The sequence below is a fragment of the Electrophorus electricus genome, chromosome 8 (genome assembly GCF_041902795.1).
Source record: "Electrophorus electricus isolate QZ-2024a chromosome 8, ASM4190279v1, whole genome shotgun sequence".
Classification (NCBI taxonomy): domain Eukaryota; kingdom Metazoa; phylum Chordata; class Actinopteri; order Gymnotiformes; family Gymnotidae; genus Electrophorus; species Electrophorus electricus.
Window position 1 is genome coordinate 25,745,799 of NC_137504.1, and position 22,244 is coordinate 25,768,042.

Sequence of the window (22,244 nt, forward strand, 5' to 3'; positions counted from 1 at the left end):
AACTGACAATTTGACAATATCTGTCAGCTGGGAAAACATCATAATGCAGATGAACTGAATAGCTGAAGGACTGTATGAATTGCCTCTGGGTTGTTCTAGGTTGTATATATAAGGAGCATATGGAGGTACCAGAAATATGGTTGACATTGCCTAGTTTTTGACCGTTCCCAGCCCTAACAAATTTGATCTGCACTTAGCCCAAAAATACTAGAACATTAGTGGGAGAAAGAAACTTCAACATTTACATGCAAACACAAATTGTTGAATACAACCCCCCCCCCCCCCCCCCCAAAAAAAAACCCACATATACACACACACACACACACACACACACACACACACACCTGATGGTATTGTTTTGGGAGAAAAACATACCAAACAGAATGATAAACCAAACAAATAGAATCATTTCTAAACATTATCACATAAATAAATTTCAAGTGAATAAATTACTGAATACATAAGTTTAACCAAGAAGCATTTCATTAGAAATACATAAGCTGGTTTCTTGTCTTGATTTGTTGATAATGCTCACTCGCTAGCTGAGGCTAAACTTAACTTTCTAGTGCTTGGCTGACAGCTTCAGTCCAGTCACCAGCTTCTGGTCTTTGGAGACCTTTTCCAGTTTATGACTCATTCTTTGAACTTTCTGAGCTCTTCGCTCGGCTCCAAATGACTTCATATATCTCTCAACCAGCCCCTGTCTGTCACCATGGCATGACTCCCTGTTTCACAAATAACTCGGCGTCGAAAATGACACTGGATCATAAGTAGAAGTCCAGTGAGTAAAATGTCAGGCATCCTAAAGAGTGCTTGAAGAGAGGCATTTCAGATGTAGTAGTGCATCACGTCATTACTACACATAACCAATTTGTGGTGTGCCCAGAAAAAAAACAACAACTTTGTATCGCAAAGTCTTTTACTTGTTTTATACATTAAATAGTTATTAAAGGATGGAGTATAAATGGTCAGCCAAAGCGCACTCCAATCCCAGTACACACACAGAGACAGCAAGGGAGAACAGAAGACCCTTCCAAAGCCACACCCCCATCAGGTATTAGGCTGGCTTCTGAATGAGTGCACTTTCTTGGCTGTATCACCACACCACTGTCGTCCTGCACACGTTAATTATTTCATTAATTAATCTGTTATCAGTGCGGTCTCGGTTACATTTCGAGTAACGCTAAAACCTTAATAGTTTCCACAGCTAAATCACTTCTTTGGCCTGTGATCTTTTTTATTGCTGTGCGTGACAGGCCCTAGGCCTGAATAGCACAGAGATCGTAATTATGATACCGGTGTTAGCCAGGAGCTCATAGATCCTCATTATGAATCTGGTATTCGCAAGATGCCACAGTCAACTGTGGCGACTATTCAGCATGAGCTTTTCGTACACCTGATATTAAAATGCAAGCTGGAGGTGCGTATGGTGTTCTGATAACAAGAGGTGGCTGCTAATAGCATATGTGGTTATGTCATGGATGTGGGTATCTCGCCCCAGGTTCACGGCGAGTTCCCCTCTGGCTGACCAATTTAAACCCCAGCGTGCACCTATATTATTTATTCATGCTGCGTTGGTTAATAATGAGCTCCCCGGTGCACAGTGCAAATGTGCATATAGTTGGGAAGACAACAGCGCAGTGCTCCCGGAGTTCAAAAGTGTCGTGCAGCAAAAAGGAAACGAAAAGAATAAAAGAGGGAAAAAGAGCGTTTTTGCATTGCTAAGCCCCGCCTCGCCTTTTTCCGTGCTGAGGATTCAGTCGCCAGCTCTTTTCACAAAAACACGATGGACGTCTAATTGAGTTATCGCTTGTGATGTTTACATTCTGGCAGTTCTCAGTTACATGGCTTGGCTTGGTGTTGACACAGACGCACTGTGGGTGATTGAAGGGCATGGTGGGTTGCGTACTGCAAGAGGACATTTAAATATGTCCTTACTACGTAAACGTATCCAAGCTGTGACACTCTCCGTCCGATACTGTATTTAATATGCTGGATTTTGAAAAAGCTTATTTTTAGTTCGCTTGACTGATGGCCCTGACATACTGAATAATGTCTTGTATACTGAAATCTTGTTACTGGAGTGTGTGTGTGTGTGTGTGTGTGTCCGTGCGTGTGTTTGGCTGTGGGGGTGGGGGTGCGCAAGCATGTGTTTGTGCATGTTTGTGTGATGGGAAAAGACAAAACCAAATGAAAACCTTCCAGACATCACAGTAGATATGCTGGCCAATGTTTCCTCTTCGCGTCCTGTTAGTGCAGAAAGCGAAGGTGCTGATGTTGAATCCCACGCGGTGCCCTGCTCTGTCCCTCACTAACTGTGACTCAGGTGCTGGCACGCGCTCGTCCTGACAACGAGATCTGCCGTCTGTTAGACTCATGCTGTATAAATACATTTATCGGCGATGAGATTCAGTAAGCAATCAGTATTCAGTAAGCAATTCAGTAATCTCAGTATCTCCATTAGATAAGCATGTGTAGATAAGTATGTGAAGCGTATGTATTGCTGTAGATAAGATCATTCTTCTGCCCCTCATGGTGTCTGAGGCGTTTCTGCTCACGACTAAGCAGCGTAACCCCTGGCGTCTGCACTGCCTCAGGTTCCATCGGCTCGCAGTGCCTCTCTCTGTTGACTGCGACTAGTCCCGACTCGTCTAGAAGTTCTGCTCACAGGAACGTGGCCAAAATCACTGACTGATTGTTTATTATTCTGTGTTTGTCCGATACAGAATTATTTAGTTTACTTTTCGTTGAGTTACTCAAAACAAATGACAAATATAGATGTCATGTGATGGCTGGCCAGGTTCTTGGAAGTTGAGCTCTCTGGGGAGGGTTGTTATATAATAGGCAACTCATGTGATTGGTGCATTATGGAACTGGAGCCCATGTGGGTGAGGAGGATCAAAGCTAACCAACAACTAAAGGGAAGCCGAAGTGAAACACACAAAAGAGCTATCTCCTGTACGGGGACAGAATTTAATGATTTTGATGAACAGTAATTACACAGTAAAGAATACCTTGTGCCAGACTGTTTCCTGGGATCGGAGGATAAAGGGATTCTCTTTAGGGTTTTTTTTTTTCAGCCTGTGTAGTTACATGTGCTCGCTGAGGGATCATTTTTTGGGCTTGAATTAAGCGTAGTGTGGTGCTAAACTGTGTGTCATTGGGTATTCCACTGGCCTTTCCCTGCTGATGATGCATTTTATCTTTGTTCGTGACTTTATCCGAATCTGGAAAAAGCATGGCTTTGAGTAGACAGCTGCTAATGGGACTTCAGAAGAGACTGGGCGACAATCCGAGGACACGTTCCAGGGTTCCTCAGCCTCCCTTAGCCCCCAGTCAAATTTCGAAGGTTCGTCCTTTCCCAGGGCTTATCCACTGATTCAGACTGAGAACAGCTGTTTGCCCCCCTCACTTTTAACTCCTGCGAGCGCGTGAGACGGCAAGGATGCTCGGTGCCGTGAACGGAACGGGTGTAGACGCCTAATTAAACATCATTAGCTAGTTCTACGGCTGGGAGAGGCTTCACCCAAAGCCACTTTACACAGAGACCCAGCCATATGTGGTGAGAACAGGACACCCAGTGCACCCACTCCACGCCTGGCATCACTCGTCTGCGCGCTGTGGCATGCGCGCAGACCCGGTCTACGCCCAGTCGCTTGGCGAAGTCCGTGGGCCTGCGTGACTCTGAGAGGAGGGGACAGGAATGACCACGCCACCCTGGTGCCATGCACCTAGCATGGAAAGCATAAACGCACCACTGAATCTAACAAAGGAGAGGAATATTGGAGCTTCCAGAGCTTTGTGTGTGTGTGTGTGTGTGTGTGTGTGTGTGTGCGCGTGTCCGTGTTTTAACATTGTGCCAAAAGAAAATCAGAAAATTACTCCAGAACTGTACGACTATCACAGGACGGAGGAATTTTGAGTGCTTAAACGTGTTCAGGGTGGACTGGATTAAACCGGAAGTGCATTAAGCTTTTTTGGATCTTAGGTGCCCCCAGTTCTGTATTTATCATCCAGTTGTAAAGCCAGTAGTCATTTGCTTCCTCCCTCTGTCATACAGCAGCGCAGGCTAAACCAGCTTAGCTTATTTAATTCCAAATGAATAAATGAGTGTTACTATAGCTAGAGAGAAGGAAGGAAGTTACACCTGTTACAGACCCAGAGCTAGAAGAGCTGCTCACTGAAGGTGCTTCTGGGAAAATGAGTCCCATGCTGTTCGTTTCAGCTTTAATGGACTTTAATGCATAACAGTTTGTTTTTTCCTTTATTTCTTGGGTGTCCCCCTGCAAGGGCTTGTGTGAATATCTAAACCACAGTGATTATATGTGAAATATCTGTAGGGCAAATTAATATTTAACAGGATTTACACCTAATTATTGAGGTGTAAAATATTAATATTAGGCTCCAGGACAGGAGCCTGGCACAATTTCAGTACAGTGTGATAAAGAGACTAATTATAGATGAAAGTTAAACTTTAATAAGTGTGCTCATAAAGGCAATGTAAGAAATGTGGACCCTGTCACATTTTAACCTCCCAGCCAAGAGCCTGGATTTTAAAAAAAACACCAAAAAAACAAGTAATGTGACTAGCATAGAGTCAAATTGAATGTTGCCTAGAGACACTTCAGTAGAAAACTGGTGAGCCACATAGGCTGACAAGGGCAGCACACAAATACCTAAAACACCAAGACGGACAGTTCAATACCCCCAAAGGGAGCCATTTATTGAAATTAGCGGCAGTGACGTTTTCTGCATTGGCTCTTTTTTGTCATCCTCGCTGAGATCGGCGCCGGAGGGACTTGGACCAGGGAACGCTAGTCTGCCACCGTCCAATGTGTTGTCTGCATGCATGGGAGGAAGAGAGAGGAAGAGGGAGAGAGAGCGTGGGGGAGTGAGAAAACAAAACAAAACAGGTCGTTAAGCTCGGAGCTCTCCTCCCCACACACTGCCCTGCTGGGCGCCGGAGTGGCTGTATGGATGGCGGCTGTGTGGGAAGAGAGTGGTTGGAGGCACTTCCCCCGAGAAAAGAGCTGTGGCCAGTGTTAGTCCCAAAAAGGCTGGGATGTTGGGGAGGGGTGGAGACTTCAGCACCTGGGACAGCGCCCAGTCGCCCCTAGACATCTTTAACCCGCTCCTTTTGGGCAGGGTGGCACTGAATGGCATCATTGATATTTGTTTCTGAAAATAAGTAAGTCCGTCGGGTTGCAGAGGACTCCGGGAAGATCTGTTTTGCAGTGTTACAGCATCGTTCAACATTGTCTGTGTAAAAGAGCTACAGTCCAATCAGTGATCAATGCTCAGTTATCATCCCTTGCTTAGAAAGAATATATTTTTACACTGTAGTCGAGAGAGAGAGAAAGAGAGAGAGAGATACTAATATTAGTACTAATATTAATAGTCATCATTTTGAGCCATTGTTTTAATAAGTTGTATGTTGATTTTACTGTTTATTTTAACCTCTTGTGAGGTCAAGAGTCAGATGCACTTTAGTGTACTGCACACTACATAAAAACTCACATTGTCGTACAGTAAGTACACACTCACACACACACACACACACACACACACAAACACACACACTCTCACACACACACACTACACATATGGAGACTCACTACTCTTGAGCTTTCAGAGGAAGAGGAGAGAGCATGATAGTACCAGGAAAAGCTAAGAAACATTGAGTTTCACAGTGGCCTTGGCCAGACTGCGTGTGTGTGTGTGTGTGTGTGTGTGTGTGTGTGTGTGTGTGTGCTTGCCGCCTTTCAAAAACAAAGAAAAAAGTCTTTGTAAGTGCAGCAGCAGCAGAGCATAGGCGGTCTAGCCAACTTTAGAAATCCAGGCGGGGGTAGCCGCCCTGGACCCCTGCTCAGACTGCACCACTGCACTAGACCACAGGGCAGGCTGGCTGAGCTTGGCCTGCACTCACTCCTCTGCATCAGATGGAAAACAACATATGGGGTCCTTACTGTGATGGCAAAAATCCTAAATTCATGCCACAACCAAGACTTCTTGATTACATTTCCTGTGAACACTTGGGAACACCCATTACTTGGAATTAATTACTTCAGAACGAAAGATAATTGATAGGCACTTTGCTAGAGCTTATTGATTAAACATCAAAGTGTAATAAACATATTTTTATAGTATGGAGTCAAGGGCTATAAAATTGACTTCTCATTACTCTGTCATAAACATTGGACATCGCTGTGCTTGTAAAACCATACGATTGAGCCGGCAGGCAGCAGCTAAGTTCACGGCCGAGTTTGTGTCTCTGACTGCTGCTTCGGGGGCCCTGGTCTCGCTGCACACTCTGCGCTCTCAGCTAATCTCAGCTCGCGGCGCAGGCGCTTGGCAGGCGGCTGGAGATCGGCGGCATGGGGCCTGGAGGAAGCAGAGGCTCCCTCCGTGGTGATCGATGGTGGAGGCTCCTCTCGGCATTCAGATTCCTCATTTCTCATTTGGAGGCCTCAGCCATCGCGTGTTGCTCGGCGGTTTCAGTTCTGAGATCTTCATTGGTGCTCGCGTCAACAGCATGTAATGGGCTTTGCTCTGCTCACTTCCCCTTTCTCTCCCTTATCCCCCCTTTTAGTCTCTCTCTCTCTCCCTCTCTCTCTTTCTCTCTCTCTCTCTTTCTTTCTCTCTCTCTCTTTCTTTCTCTCTCTCTCTCTCTCTCTCTCTCTCTCTCCCTTCCTCTCTCTCTCTCTTTCTGCAGGCAGGGTTCAGCACGGTTATCTGTCATAATGAGTTTTGTGCATTTATTATATTGCAAAGGGGAACCATTTTTTCCTTTTCTTTCCTTTTCTTTCCTTTCCTTTCCTTTTCTTTCCTTTTCTTTTCTTTCCTTTCCTTTCCTTTCCTTTCCTTTCCTTTCCTTTCCTTTTCTTTTCTTTTCTTTCCTTTTCTTTCCTTTCCTTTCCTTTCCTTTTCTTTTCTTTCCTTTCCTTTCCTTTCCTTTTCTTTTCTTTCCTTTCCTTTCCTTTCCTTTCCTTTCCTTTCCTTTCCTTTCCTTTTCTTTCCTTTCCTTTCCTTTCCTTTCCTTTCCTTTCCTTTCCTTTCCTTTTCTTTTCTTTTCTTTCCTTTTCTTTCCTTTCCTTTCCTTTCCTTTCCTTTCTTTCTTTCTGCGCCTCCCGGTATATTAGGTGGCTGATATGATACTGTGTGATATCCAGCAAGCTCTAATTTTAGTTACCATACCGCCAACTTAATATGCATGTAGTGCCCGTACCACTGTTGTGAAAAGTCAGTGCTTTTGTGACAGCTCTGTGGTTTAAAAATGACAGAGGTGCTTCGTTTATATTAAGAAGTTGGTAAAGGAGAATTTCTGTTCACTGCTTTTCATAACACACACGTTAAACATATTAATTTAATTATTTCTTATTTCTGGTACTTGCTGCCTGGGCATTAATGTAGCACATACTTATATGAACATAGGTAGTTAAGCACAGGTACATGTTACATGAACACAGGTAGTTAAGCACAGGTACATGTTACGTGAACATAGGTAGTTAAGCACAGGTACATGTTACATGAACACAGGTAGTTAAGCACAGGTACATGTTACGTGAACACAGGTAGTTAAGCACAGGTACATGTTACATGAACACAGGTAGTTAAGCACAGGTACATGTTACGTGAACATAGGTAGTTAAGCACAGGTACATGTTACGTGAACACAGGTAGTTAAGCACAGGTACATGTTACGTGAACATAGGTAGTTAAGCACAGGTACATGTTACGTGAACATAGGTAGTTAAGCACAGGTACATGTTACATGAACACAGGTAGTTAAGCACAGGTACATGTTACGTGAACATAGGTAGTTAAGCACAGGTACATGTTACGTGAACACAGGTAGTTAAGCACAGGTACATGTTACGTGAACATAGGTAGTTAAGCACAGGTACATGTTACGTGAACATAGGTAGTTAAGCACAGGTACATGTTACATGAACACAGGTAGTTAAGCACAGGTACATGTTACGTGAACATAGGTAGTTAAGCACAGGTACATGTTACATGAACACAGGTAGTTAAGCACAGGTACATGTTACATGAACATAGGTAGTTAAGCACAGGTACATGTTACGTGAACACAGGTAGTTAAGCACAGGTACATGTTACGTGAACACAGGTATTTAAACATGGGTATATATTACGTGAACACAGGTTAGTTAAACACAGGTGCATGTTACACGAACACAGGTATTTAAACACAGGTGCATGTTACATGAACACAGGTTAGTTATACACAGGTGCATGTTACATGAACACAGGTAGTTAAGCACAGGTACATGTTACGTGAACACAGGTAGTTAATCACAGGTACAATGTTTTAGTATAGGGCTATTCAGGTCTGAATAGTATTCAGTTTTCAGTCCTGGATTTTGTGGTCCCTGATAGTTTACTGAACATTTATCACAACTGATTGATGTAATTTTGTTATCACACATGATTCCTAAGTAAAGGGAGGTTAGAAGCTTTTATAGCACCTGGACGTCAGACCTTCACTAGCAATGATTTCAAATCCCAGCACCGAGCTCGGTCTGTGCATGCTGCTGGATATTATATTCCGTAGTCCTTGATTTTACTCCAGATCCACGGTAGTGTGCCTTCTTTTCCTCGTCTAGTCCTGCCAGTAGGTTGTCATTTTCCCATTTGTGATTGTGTGCTTGGCGAGCGATAATGGCACTTTCCTGGATGGCAGCGACACCCTTTTTCCCTCCACACTTTCCTTACTTGAAAGCAGGATGTGCAGGCAAATTGGATGGGTCGGCTTTTTCCCGGGCTGAAATGGAGCCAGCCGGAAGATCGCGCACCTAGCCAGTACGCTGAGGCTCAGTCTAAATGAGTTACAAACAGGCGCCCACTTTAACGTGGCTTGTTTGCCATTAAATATCGTGGCAGGCCGCGTTGCAACACGCCTTCCTGAGATGAATTGTGCCGCAGTGGTGCTCTTGTGTTGGTTGGGGCGCGTGTGTTCAGACCTGCCGAGGCTTGAGGTCCTGTCGCTCAGCGCACCTTTCCGGGAGTCAGCATGGTTACTATGGTGACGGTTACTGGTGGAGACTGGGTGTTCAGGGAACAGACAGAGCAGAGCAGAGAGGGCTTGAGGAAGAGGGAGATTATTGGATGTGGAGAGGTTAACAGTAAGCAATGCTGCTACACTGAAGTGGGTTTGGTAGTCTCCAGCAGGGCTGAGGGAAGAAAACAAAGATTTGTGTGTGTGTGTGTGTGTGTGAGTGTGTGTGAGTGTGAATGTGTGTGTGTATGTGTGTGTGTGTGTGTGTGTGTGTGTGTGTGTGTGTGTGTTCTTTTGTTGGAGCACACTACTCCTTTCTGACATGGAGCTTTACAGTCTGGCTTCAAAAATCATATTCATCTGCACTGATATAGGAAACACTGAAACTAAGCATTTAGGATCGAAAAAATCATCATCTTCATAGAGACATGCCACACATGTAGACTTGATCTGGGAGCTACATGCCATAGTTTGGAGCATCTCTTTTAGCCAGGTGTTATGTTCTATTAGCACATTCATTGTAAATAATCGCTCCACGAAGCTCTCTTGGTAGCGTGAATTCAGTTGTTCACCTGGTCAATGACAAAATCTGACTGAATTCAGCTCCAGTTCCTGCACAACAGCAAATAAAGAATCTCACTGTTGTGATCCAGTGGATCAGGAAGCACATGCCACCATTGCTGTGCATGTGTATGTGTGTATGTGTATGTGTGTGTGTGTGTGTGTGTGTGTGTATGTGTGTGTGTATGTGTGTGTGTATGTGTGTGTGTATGTGTGTGTGTGTGTGTGTGTGTGTGTGTGTGTGTGTGTGTGTGTGCGTGTGCGTGTGCGTGTGTGTGGCATCATAACTTCACAATGAATCAAAGGAAGGCAGTCAGCCAGTGTAGATTCTGTTAGCTCAGCTTCAGCTAGTAGTGAAACAGATAAATCATGGCTCCTCACGACAGCGGTGCATCTGTTTGGCACATTCGAGTGATACTAACTGAGCCTCGGATAATATCGGCATTTCCTACTGCATCGCCTGTAATCATGCATGTTTTTAAGGTGGATTGAGAACCCAGCAGATACGCTTAACAGGTCCACCTGTCACATCCTTTAAGCGTTTCGCACTGGCCGCCCCACGGTTGTCTTTTACCTACACAGACGCTGCTGCGATCGGTAAAGCCCAAGTCATCCTAATGGGCAACATAAGTAGCACCTGCAGTTCCAGCAGGCATTGTGCATTCCCCCTCTATCTCTGTCTCGGCTTCTGCTTCGCTTTCCAGGCATCCCTTGGCCTCCCGTAAACTTTAATCTGCAGCAGCGAGACCGCTCAGCATTTCTCTCTTCCCTTCCCTCAACCTCCCTTTCTTTCCCATCCCCATCCCGCCGTTCCATAATTTACCTCCAGGCCGGCCCTTTCGGGCCCACTCGCCCCGGCCTGGCTCCCCCTCCACAGATTAAAATGTGACAAAAGGGAACCGGGGGAGCATTGATCATGTGGACAGGGTTACGGAGAGCGCGCAGGTACGCTGGGCTGCCCGCCAGCCCACGATTGATGAGGCAAGGCCGCGGAGTGTCAGTCCGGAGTGTGGCCCGGGGGGCAAGAGAATACTTCCTTCCCCTGGCCTTTTCGCCCCCGTTGGCCGGGTGAACGCGAGCAAGGGCCAGCCGGGGTTAAAGACGGAGAACGGGCGCGAGGCAGAAAGCTGTCGCTTCAGAAGCACGTCAGCTCTGATGCTGACATGCTGGAAGGTTTTCATTTGTTTTGAACAGATGACAAAATGTGGATCCTTCGCTCATGGCCGAATATTATAAAAAACACTTTCTAACAGCCTCGGCTGTTAATTGTACCGAGCGCACCAACGTATATCCATGTGGACGAAGGTCGTTATTGATTTAACATGAATAAGGCAAGTAATTCATTAATTATCCCCTTCTAAACGAAGGTAGCTAGTTAGAGCTGGATGCCGTGCAGAGCCATGGCACTGGAGTAATGAGATTTGGCTGATCAACACCATCGATCAGTTTCTAACACGAGGAAGTAGAACAGAAAAAAATAAAATAAAATAAAAAGTACACTCCCAGTAGCGCCTTAAGAGACCCATAATCAGCTTGGATAATTGTCATTCTTCTGAGACTCAAAGTGAAGGCTTTCAAGGGTGCTGGAACCAAAGATCTTTTCTTCTGGCTTTGCTTTCTTTCCACATTATTAAGTTCCATTGTCATGCAGACAAAAGAACAACAACGCACCGTATATCGGCCTGAGCGTTGTGTTTTTTGATTATTTAAACAGATTCACATTATGAAGAGAAGAAAAGGGAATGCTGAGCTCACCCCGTTTAGCTGCACACTTCGTGTCTTACATTTGTGTGGACATCAAAGAAAGTTAAAATGAAGTGTCAGCGCATGCCAGCGCAACAAAAGATTTATTATAATTATTCTTATAATATTCTTATAATTATTCTTATAATATTCTTATTTATTTTTGCTTGATTGAATGTTGTTGTATGGGTTCTCACCCTGAAAGGTCTGACCATTAGGAACAAATTATCAGTCAGAAACTTCGTTAACAGCTTTTCTTTTTTTTTTTTTTCTTTCCCCGGACTCAAGTCTTTCAAAATGGCCTGAAGCCTGGATTGGCCAGATCTGCTCTGCGTGCAGTGTGCGCTCAGTGCGCTGAAAGCCGTAGCCACCGGTGCGGCGCCTCTGCCAGACTCCGACGCCCTTCCTGTCATTCAGCACGCAGATGCGTAGGCCTTGGACTGGCTTTTTAGAGGACATCCAAGTATAACTCGACCGAGTCCACGTTTTCAGACAGCAGGAGGAGAGATGCCAGGGAATGGTGATTAAATATCAACACACGGACAAACACATGGATGTCGGGGTGGACGTGCCGTGCCGTGGCCCACAGAAAACTGCCGCAGTTTTTCGAATTGACCTTCATTACAGGAGTTACAGGAGATGCCTGATGCAAATATGTATGCACACAAAAAAGACTGCATGCATTTGGGCATTTAGAAATCTGAGTAATAATAATAATAATAACTAGTAATCACTGGAAAAAATAATTTTGTCTGTATGACATACGGCGTAGGACTTATGGATTAGGATGCATATGGGTGCGCTGTAGCACCACCTATAGTACGTTGGTATAGAGTTTCACGCCTATAGGACTTACGGTAGGAAAGGACTTAAGGTAGAAAAAGAATAAGAAAAAGTAGAAGAAAAATAAGAAAGAAAAGGGTTACCATAACAACAACAACAACAACAATAATAATAATAATTATAATAATTATAATAATAATAATAATAGTAACGAAGTGGCAGTGCAGCATGATAACAGGAAATGGTGCAGTATTTGTAATTTTCCACAGCAGTTTTGGTTTGGCCCCAAACTCTTTATCCTCTTTGTCCTGTGAAGTGAATCCAAGCTCGTCTTTCTGCATTAGAGTGAGTGCACATGTATGCTAAGCATTCCGCAGTTGCGCTTTGCACTGGGAAGGTTCACAACATCCTGACAGGGCCCTTACCGCAGGTTGGCTAATTTCTTAATTACCCAGCATCACCTGATAGACAGCTTCTCTGCCTTAATCCCCCCCCCATCTCCATACACAACTTCAACTGTGCAAAGATTAGAACAGGAAGCTTCCATATCTAATTAACCTTAATGCTCTCAGAGACATTCTCTACCAACTAGCCTGCCACCCCATTCAATCCAAGATCCTCTGCAGGATTCTTTCCTTTTTACTTAAAAATTTTTTTTTTTTTTTTTATTAACGACCTTGCGATTAAAGCACTGGTGGAGGGTCGACCAGGCAGAGAGGCGTCTGGGAGATGCTCGTTACCTCTCTGCTGCTCTAATGATGGCAGATGTGGATGCTGGTCTGCATTAATGACTGTAGTGTCAATTTACATCTGTATGCGCTCAGAAGATTTGACTGCCAGGATTCTAGCTGTTTCGAAGTCATTAGTCTTCCCGTGAGTTTTCCAGACCCTCTGGGAGATGTTGATGCTGTGACTGTAGATCTGGCAGGGGCCCCGGTGGAAAGGAGGAAGTTTGGGCCAGCTTGTATTTTTCGGGTAAAAAGATGCTAATGCATCAAGAGTAAGTGCCCATTGAGTAAAAGACACTTTTGCAAATTGCAGAGCCAGCTCTTCAGCCGTTCCAGAACGGGCTTCAAGTTTGGGGTTTGTTGTTGTCGTCGTTGTTGTCGGGGCTCTGCTGTTGTAGATAAGCTAGACCGCCAGTTGCAGTGTCACATGACTGGTGTTTAAACTCCTGATTAAAAAAAAAGAAAATGCACAGAGGGACTTTAAAATGTAGTAAAGTAATGAAGGTGTAGAGACATAAGTACAGTGCGGAAATACACGCCTTTCCCTCCATCCCAAATCTTGTTTGTTTTACATTTAGTTAGATCTCGGAAGTGCCGCGTGCCAAGTGGCTCATGTCTCTTTCCCGGGTTTCCTTCCCTTCTCCTTACTGCTTTCCTCGATCAGTAAGCGCGCAGAGCCCAGACGTCAGTGCAGGACGTCATCTGAGCGTCGCCCTGCTTGGCTCGAGTTCCTGTCAGACGGGCAAAAAGCCTGTTGGATGAATCACTTTGCGCGAGGCCCTCAGCCCCTGTTCTGGAGAGCGTCTGGCGCTGGCGGCCGGGACAGCGTCTGTCTCCTCTGCCGCTGGCGGGAGCATGGGGAGTGGAGACAGGGAGACGTGGAGGCGCTGAGAGGAGGTAGCGTTCGCACGGTGAGCTCCTTCTGCGCTGACAGCGCTGCTTTGGCTGGCAGCAGCCGACAGGTGTGGAAGGACCGCAGGCTCTTCCTTGCAAATGGATTGGAATGAATGTTGAAGCCTGTGCTCTTAACCGCCAGACCTACAGTATTTGTCATGCACACACACACACACACACACATGCACGCACACACACACACACACACACACACACACACACACACACACCTACAAAAAATTCTTACCAGCAAAATTCTTAACAATTCCTGTGACCTAAATTTTAATCCTATAGCCTTAAACAAATTCATAAAAAAAGAACTATGTCTGATTTTGCTGAGGGTGTTTGGTAGATGCATGCCCACACTCTGCCATACAAAAATGGGCTTTTCTGAAAAGCTGCACTTTTCTGATGTGTCTCTCCAACTCTCGTGGTGGGCGAATGAGGACCAGCTTTGCTCTTGGCTTTCCTCCGTGCGTGAACTGTTTATGGCCACGGGCGATACACATGCTCCGCTGTCTCCGTTTGGTGCTGACTGATTGATCACTGACCCAGTGTATCGTGTCACAGTTGATCAGGAGGCAAAGCAGGAACCCGTGTCTTCTGCTGCCTTGGCCTGTGCTTTGCTGGTGTTGGCTGGTCGTAACGCCCGCTCAAAACAGCTACACAGAGGCAAACAGGGGCACCACTCTTCCGCACAAGCTCTGGGGCACTTCTAAGGATGTCAGGCAAATGAGCAGGGCTCGACGGCACAACCTAAATCCCGGTTGGCATTTCTCTGTCATTGGCACAAGGGTTTATTTAAAAGAACATGCCAGAAAGTGAGGGGAGCGGCCAGGAGCTTCAGCCGGCAGTGCTAATTTAACACAGTAATGAGCACGCCACCATGAATGATTATCAGGCAATTATATTTGGTTACCATGCAAACAAGGAGCATCATGGGATGTCATGAAAGACAGAAAGAGGAAAGAAAACACCGGCATGTCTTTACAATATGAAAACGACTAACAAGGAGCCTGGCAACCATTAGTGTCATACTAAACCATTCACTATGGGCTTGTCTGAACATTAAATGTGCCTTGTTTCTTTTTGGTACATGTGGGTCTTTTGTGGCATGACAAATTGAGATTCAATTGTTGGCTCTGGGGTTTTCTTTTTAGCCAAATGTGCACTATGATTGCAATCAAACAAATTTACCGGACTTTGAGGATAAAGTGAATTTAGTTGGTGCTCATCCCTACAGCTTATATACATTACTGTGAAGTACACAAGTTGTCCAAAGAAACAGGATGTCTTTCATCAGTTGTTAATCTAAATTTGCTCCCTGGAATCCTCTTCTCATATATTGCAGTCAAAAGACGTAACATGAGCATGCCACCAGACGTATGAATATTCATGATGGAGCAGTCAGGCACCTCCCAGTTGACGACAGTGCTCAGCTGGGCTCCATGTGGCTCCGTGTCATTTACAGGTATCCCCTGTAACACTCAGTAGATGAGGCAAAGTTCCTGGAGCTCAGTTCCAGTGCTCCTCTCCTTAATAACACTCCCACCTGCCTAATAACACCTGCCTAATAACACCTGTCTAATAACACCCCCCACCTGCCTAATAACACCTGCTTAATACCACCTGTGTAATAACACCTGTCTAATAACACCCCCACCTGTCTAATAACACCTGTGTAATAACACCTGTTTAATAACACCCCCACCTGCCTAATAACACCTGTCCAATAACACCCCCACCTGCCCATTAAACCCCCCATATGCCTAATTACACTTGCCTAATAATACCTGCATAGTTGCACATGCCAAATAACACCCTCCAACAGCTTTATAACACCTGTCCACTACCTTATGTCAGGCCTGGTCAGGGCCTTAAGTCAGACACTCTACACCAACTTGGGACTGGCGGTCGGTGAATTTGGCTTTAGCTGGGGATCACTTTGGTAAATTGTACGGGGACATTAATGCCTGGCGTAGTGGGACTGCTAGAGAGAGTGATAAATGTTTCCATTACCCAGAGACTGTTTAAATTCACTGCATAAGGCACATGCAGTGGTGTCAAGAACAGTAGTCAAGTGGGAGAGACGGGCTTATTGCTTTTCTTTGCCACTTTCCAAGACTGCCCTACGTGTGCATTTCAGATCACTATGAACACAAGTGATGGTTCTGCTTCTTCACCTCAATTTATTCGAAACTGCAGCTGCCACAGATGTTCACACTGTTTTGTATGTACATGGGCATGAGTGTGGATATCTGTGAGTATTTGTGCGTGTGCGTGCGTGCATAATTATTGGGGTTCTATGTGTGTGTGCGTGCATACTCAATTATTGTGTGTGTGTGTGTGTGTGTGTGTGTGTGTGTGTGTGGATGCTAGACTGATGGCTGTGCTTCTGGGTAATAGCTTGGGTTCAGGAGGGCACCCCATAACTCGCCATCGACAGGCACCCGCGCAGAGCAAGGTGACTGGCACACCTGCCCTCCAAGCCCAGGCATGGCCGAGTGGATCAGGCAGGACGAGGAGCACAGGTGATACGGCCATATTGAGCTGGGAGATGAGCAGGGGACACCAGCTGGGAGGTACACTTGGAGAAGACGCCGTCTGGCTGGTTTCTGCTCAATATTCACAGGTTGAAATCAATCAGATGAGATGATTGAGGTGGGATCACTAAAGGACCCTCAGTCCTATCAGCTCCGTGTGCCTTCGGGATATAATAGATTATTGAATTTCATATGGAGCCTGATGATAATTTTGCAGTGATTATGGTAATATTGCCTGGACCCGTGGCACACCACATGTAGAAATAAACACCGCAGTCCCTTCAAAGATTTCGGTTTCAGTTACTAAAATGTGTGAAATTGTGAAGCATGGAAGCATATATATATATAACCCTGCGGGGCATTGCAAGAAAATGAACCCTTTTCCTGATTCATTTGTAGTTCTGAAAACTGCTGCTTTTTTTTTTTTTAACTTGGTGCACTTGAGGGCTTTGTCGTTTCACCCAGGCTGTACGCAGTAAGTGGCATGCACCCGTGAGCTTGTGAGCACTGCGAAGTGCTTTTCTGCTGTCTTCTGTTTTCCCTGAAGGTTATGGATTAATAAGGCTTCTTCTGAACGCAGCTGGAGGTCTAACGTCTTCCCACAGTCCTCAGTCACTGGCTGCTCTAGAGCCATGAGTGCCAGAGAGGAACAAGCCACGGGCGCTGCTGTCAAACAGGGATGTCCGTGGCAGAGATGAGATGGAGGAAACAAGTTTGAATAGAGGAAAAGAATGAGATCCGGCCGGGAGGGAGCACGGAGCAGCAGACGCTCTCCGGTGCAGAAAGAGCCACTCTCGTGCAAGGTTCACCTCGACTTCCCCTGGGCATCGATCCCCACCTCCCTCTCCCCCCACCCACCCCCACCCTGGCGGGTACAATTCCAGACTGAACACATGTTGCCGTTCGTGTATGTGGCCGTGTGTGTGTGTGTGTGTGTGTGTGTGTGTGTGTGTGTGTGTGTGTGTGTGTGTGTGTGTGTGTGTGTGTGTGTGCGTAAGCGCACAGGTGAATGTTTGTGCATCGTTCCGGAGGATTTTCCTGGAAAGATTAACATGTGCTTTGCGTTTCATTTCCGCGTGTTCTGGCAGAGGCGGGCAGCCTTGCCCAGGGCTCTGATGCTGGAGCAGGAAACAGGAAGGCAGGTGCCGGGATGTGCTCCAGTCTGCTCATCGGATTTCAGCCCTGCAGGTTGTCCTCTGGCATGGTGTGGAATGTCTCCACGACAAGAACAGAGAGCTCAAATCAGTTTGTCCTCTTTGCCTTACTCTCCATTTGTCTCTCTGTAAAACCAGAATGAAATTGAAATTCCATGTGTATCTAATCTAGAAGAAATACTTTATGTATACCTCCACTTTTAATTATTTAAAAATAAACAATAAAAAATAGTCAACTATTCATCTATTTCCCCACTCCCAAGCTATTTAATACTGATAAATTAATCAGTGAATTGATCAGCGTTAAATTTTATGGATTTTATGGATTCCCAACAATGGAATGGGAATTTTCCCTTACCATTTCTCTTTTGTGCTCTCACTCTCTCTCTCTCTCTCTCTCTCTCTCGCTCTCTCTTTCTTTCTCTTTCCATTTCACTCTCTTGTTCTCGCTCTTTCTCTCCCTTTGTCTGTTGAAATTGGAATGAAATTGGAATGAAATTTAGAAGCACTATTTACTCCAGAGGACATAGTGTGTGTACATGCACACTATTAATTATATAAATAAATAAAAATTACATGAATACTCAATCATTCATAACCTCATTAGGAGTTTAAAAAGCATTGTTTGGGATTTACAAATCCATTCATTTTATTAGCTAGTTTTATATTTATAGTGCTTTATGTATGGTGCTGCATTTGTGCATTGAGCATTGAAATGGCATGTCTTCAAAGCCTGCGACTGCTTTGCCAGATGGCCTCAGAAGTCTGCCATGGTTAGACTGTTTGTTTATTATTAATTCTCTCTTAACCACTGCGCGAGAACATGGGTGTGTGTCGTGATTGCTTGGTGTTTGGCCAGAGCTTCTGAATGACGGCAAAATTCACTGGCAGAACTGAAAGGAAACAAAAATCCAAAACCAAATGCAAGCAACCCTAAAGCAAACATGTAATTTATTGATGTATTCCGTTCTGCTTTGGGGTGCTGTTTTAAGTGTTTTAAACGATTGGTCTGATGCCGTAACGCGGTGGTGGAACCTGCAGTAGCTTCCAAGGCATCCGCTACGGTTTTGTTCTAAACAAATGTGTTGCTCCAAATGTTCTCGTTCGTGTAACAGACATTACCCAGAATGCTGACTCCCTACTGATGTAGCGCCGAAACGTGCAAAAGTGAACCGCGGTGTTATTGCGCAACGTCAGGATCTGTAATACTGTAGTACGTCAGAATCCGTTTTACGTTATACTCCAGTTTAGTACAATAACTTTTTTCCCCCTTCAGTCCCGTCTTACTCCCTTCGTTTGCAGGCAGGAGTTTAATTCAGCAGGTACGGGGCTCTCCTTGACCCTCCGCAGGGATCTGGGATATTAAGAAATGACTTATTTTTCCGCGTTTAACTTGGAGAGAATTTGGTTTTCAGTGGCGGGGCAAGTGGGAGGGATTAATGAACGTATCTGGTGATGCGTGAGGCACTCCCGTCCACGCCAACCTGTGCGGACGCCCGGGATTTATGGGCAGCCCGCAGTGCATGAGTCACACTCTTAGACGGGTTTGTTTTTCTATCATGAAGATAGAATTAGAAAATTCTCTGATTAATAAGCCCGCTCAGCTTGCAGCGTACCATGAGAGAGAGAGAGAGAGAGAGAGAGAGAGAGAGAGAGAGAGAGAGAGAGAGAGAGAAAAGGAAGAGAGACAAGTAGAGGGTAGGACATGACGGATCAAAGAAACAATGCTGTATAACCTGTGTGGGTAGCGAGAGGAAAAGAAAGTAATACAGTTAGTGCTGTGATTAAATTTATTTCTAAAAATGCAGGTAAGCAAACAATCAAGTGCGGTAGACATCTTTTGCTCTGTGTTCTGACTCCACGCTGCTGTCTAACCCCGAGAATGATGTCTGAATATGTGAGCCATTAAATAGACTCTGGATAAATAGCTTCTGAGACCGTTTTCTCAAGAATCCCGCTTAATAATGGCCAACAGTGTTTTTGAAAAGTGCATCCAAAGCCAGGCGTACGCGATCTGTCTACAGCCAGGATTCCGACTACGGAATGTTGCCTGTCCTATCCGACCTTTTCACCCACTGCTGTCTCTGTTCCCTTGCGCAATTACAAACACGGTCAGTTCCATTACTTGCACTTATTTATTTATTTATTTTCAATTAGGGACTTTTGGCTGCTGTGATAAGAGGAGGAATGTCATTTGGCCCGTGTAATTTTGAAAGTACAAATTAAACAAGGTTACATAGCCTGCAGTAGCTCCGTGCCCAGTGTTTTCCTCTTGTCGCTGACAATCGATTCCGGATTGTGGGATGTCGTGCATGAGCAGCTTGTGAGACGAGCGCTCTTGATGTCACTGAAGTGTCACGGAACTGGACATACCACGAGCAAGGACGTGTGCAAAGGGAGGAAACGGAGAACCGAGTGTGTTCACATCCCGGTGGAACGTGACGCGCCACTGCGGTTTCTCCCTGCGCTCGCCTCGTTACCAGCTGTCGTAGGTTCAGTGATATTCAGTAAGTGCGGCCTCGCTTTGGAATGGAATTGGGTGGAGTCTCATTAGCTCCACCTAATGTGCAGTGCAGTGAGTGTATTCCAAGCTCGTGTTTGTCAATCGTACGATGGGCCAGATGTGATTAGCCAAAAATAAACTGATTTGCATGTTCAGTTCCTTATTGATCTTTGATTGACATTGATTACTTGAATAGATTTGCATGTGTATTACATTCACCTGGAATCAGTTCAGGGCTTTAGAAACTTGCAATCAACATCCACAATGTGCTATGTTCCTAGCTTACTCCTGATTATTTGTGGCTGTTATCTCTAATGAAATGGATTTCTTGCAAAGTTTTGCCACACTTATCCACTGAAGGAGTCCACCCTCTCCCAACGATCCCACGTCATCCAGCATACCTTTCTCTTATGCCCCGCCCTGCAAACATATGCACGCTGAGCACTTATTTCAATGTATTAAATGCACATGCAAAAAAAAAACAACCCAAAAAAACCTGACATGCAGGAAGTTCTAATTGGCTAATACAGGGAGACGGTGTTGAAATTACACAGGTCAGGACAGTCACCAAGACTTGGTTTTACTCAGCACAGCCATTTCACTAACAGCACTCAGGATATAAAGACACTTTAGCCAGACTGTGCTCTAAATAAAGTGCACACAGCAGTTTCAAGGCAAACCGACGATATTTTTGCGGGTTTTCCTAACTCTTTCCCTATCTCTTTTTCTCTCTCCCTGTCACTCGCTCTTCCTCCTCTCGCTCTTTCATCCCCTTTCTCGCTCTCAGGGTGGCCTCATTGCCTTCCTCCTCCTTATCCTCCTCTTCACCCTGGTGCTGTACACGCGCCAGCGTTGGTGCCGGCGCCGCCGGGCCCCGCAGAAGAGTGCCAGCACCGAGGCCACGCACGAGATCCACTACATCCCCTCTGTGCTGCTGGCACCCTCCCAGGGCAGGGACAGCCTCCGCGTCTCGCGGCCCCACCAGCATGGCTCGGTGATTGGCGTGCCCATCCGAGAGACGCCCATCCTGGACGACTGCGACTGCGAGGAGGAGGAGCAGCCCGGGCAGCTGCTGGACGGGAACGCGCACCTGGGGGAGGAGCTCTGTGGCCAGGGCAACCACGGCATAGACAGCCTGGGAAAAGGAAGCAGCAGAGAGGCTAATCATAAGCACAACCTGGAGAACAGAGGTGAGAGCCACGGGGGAGGAGGCCGCGCTGGGATTGGTTGGGGCAGTCAAAGGCGCTCTTGTGTTACCAATCAACATTAGGTGTGTTGGTGAGCAGGTGTGGATATGATGGAGAGGTACTGGAGATATTTATTAGTTATTAGGTGCGTAGGTGTTTTTTTTATAGTTTGTAGGTGCACTGACATTTTTACAGAGCTGGGTAATTGGCGGAATCCTGAAGTAGAGGTAAATGTGATGTTTTTCTGTCAGCAGGGGAGCTCTGATTCCAGAAGTTTGGTTCCTGTCACTATGCCTCTCTGTCAAATATATATTTCTAAGATATCGTACAAGTTTGGCACAGACTAGTCCACAGTCCCTCATAGCACCCTCCTCCTCGCACCCTAAAATAAATGGGTTAACCCAACCCCACAAGCTATCAGCTTTGCCGACACATGCCACCTTCGAAAAGACCCCTCTGAACAGCCATGTCCTCCATCATCCTCCTTCTGACATTTAACTAAAGCTTCCGTTTGGTGGGAAAGGTGACATCTCCACACCTTTGAAATGACACTTCCTCAGCGAGTTTGGGCATACTGGAGAGCAGGGGGTGGGGGTGGATCCGAAGTCACCTGCCAAGCGCAGGCTAATTATAGCCTCTGACCCGAATTTGTGCGCGGAGACGCAGGCAGAGCGGAGACGTGGTGAGAGCAGCCCATCACTCACGGATTGGTGTGGATGTCTCATGGCGGAGGGCCGTGGAGGGAAAACGCGCGCGCCGCAGGACGTCTGCGTATCGGCTCGATATCAGCAGCGTGCCCTTGTTTCATTGCCACTACGCTGTGATGCTTCCACCCACAATCTCATTTACACATAGAGAACAGGCAGGAGATTTTGGACCCCGTGGTGACACTGGGGGCCACTGCCAAATGTGGCTCGCACTGCCACATGACAGTAGATTTTAAAATACTATTGGAAGTGCTATTCATTTGTTTAAGTCCTTCGTTTCATTTGTTATTGTTGTACCGTCCTGTTTTCCATGTTACCAGCACTTCTATTTTAAACTCATGAAGGGCTTGTTAATTAGCTGATGACTTAAGTTGGGAGTGTTAAGAACAGGACTGTGAGACTGAAACACTGGTTTAAATTGT

General features: G+C 45.7%; 1 protein-coding gene and 1 long non-coding RNA gene across 8 annotated transcripts in view; both read left to right on the forward strand.

Annotated features, from left to right (window-relative positions):
• The window catches only part of astn2 (astrotactin 2), a 266,754-nt gene that overhangs the window by 57,882 nt on the left and 186,628 nt on the right, over positions 1–22,244 (forward strand). For all 7 annotated transcript variants that reach the window (XR_014125160.1, XR_014125159.1, XM_081720223.1 and 4 more), the window contains exon 3: positions 20,716–21,118. Coding sequence is in view for 5 of the 7 variants with exons in the window: in XM_081720223.1 (XP_081576349.1) it covers positions 20,716–21,118 (403 nt within the window). In the remaining 2 variants the exon portion in view is untranslated. The remainder of the gene's footprint in view (positions 1–20,715; positions 21,119–22,244) is intronic.
• On the forward strand, positions 11,623–17,136 carry LOC145659122 (uncharacterized). Its single transcript, XR_014125162.1, has 3 exons — positions 11,623–11,843; positions 13,499–13,745; positions 16,108–17,136. It is a non-coding gene; the product is annotated as an uncharacterized LOC145659122 (long non-coding RNA).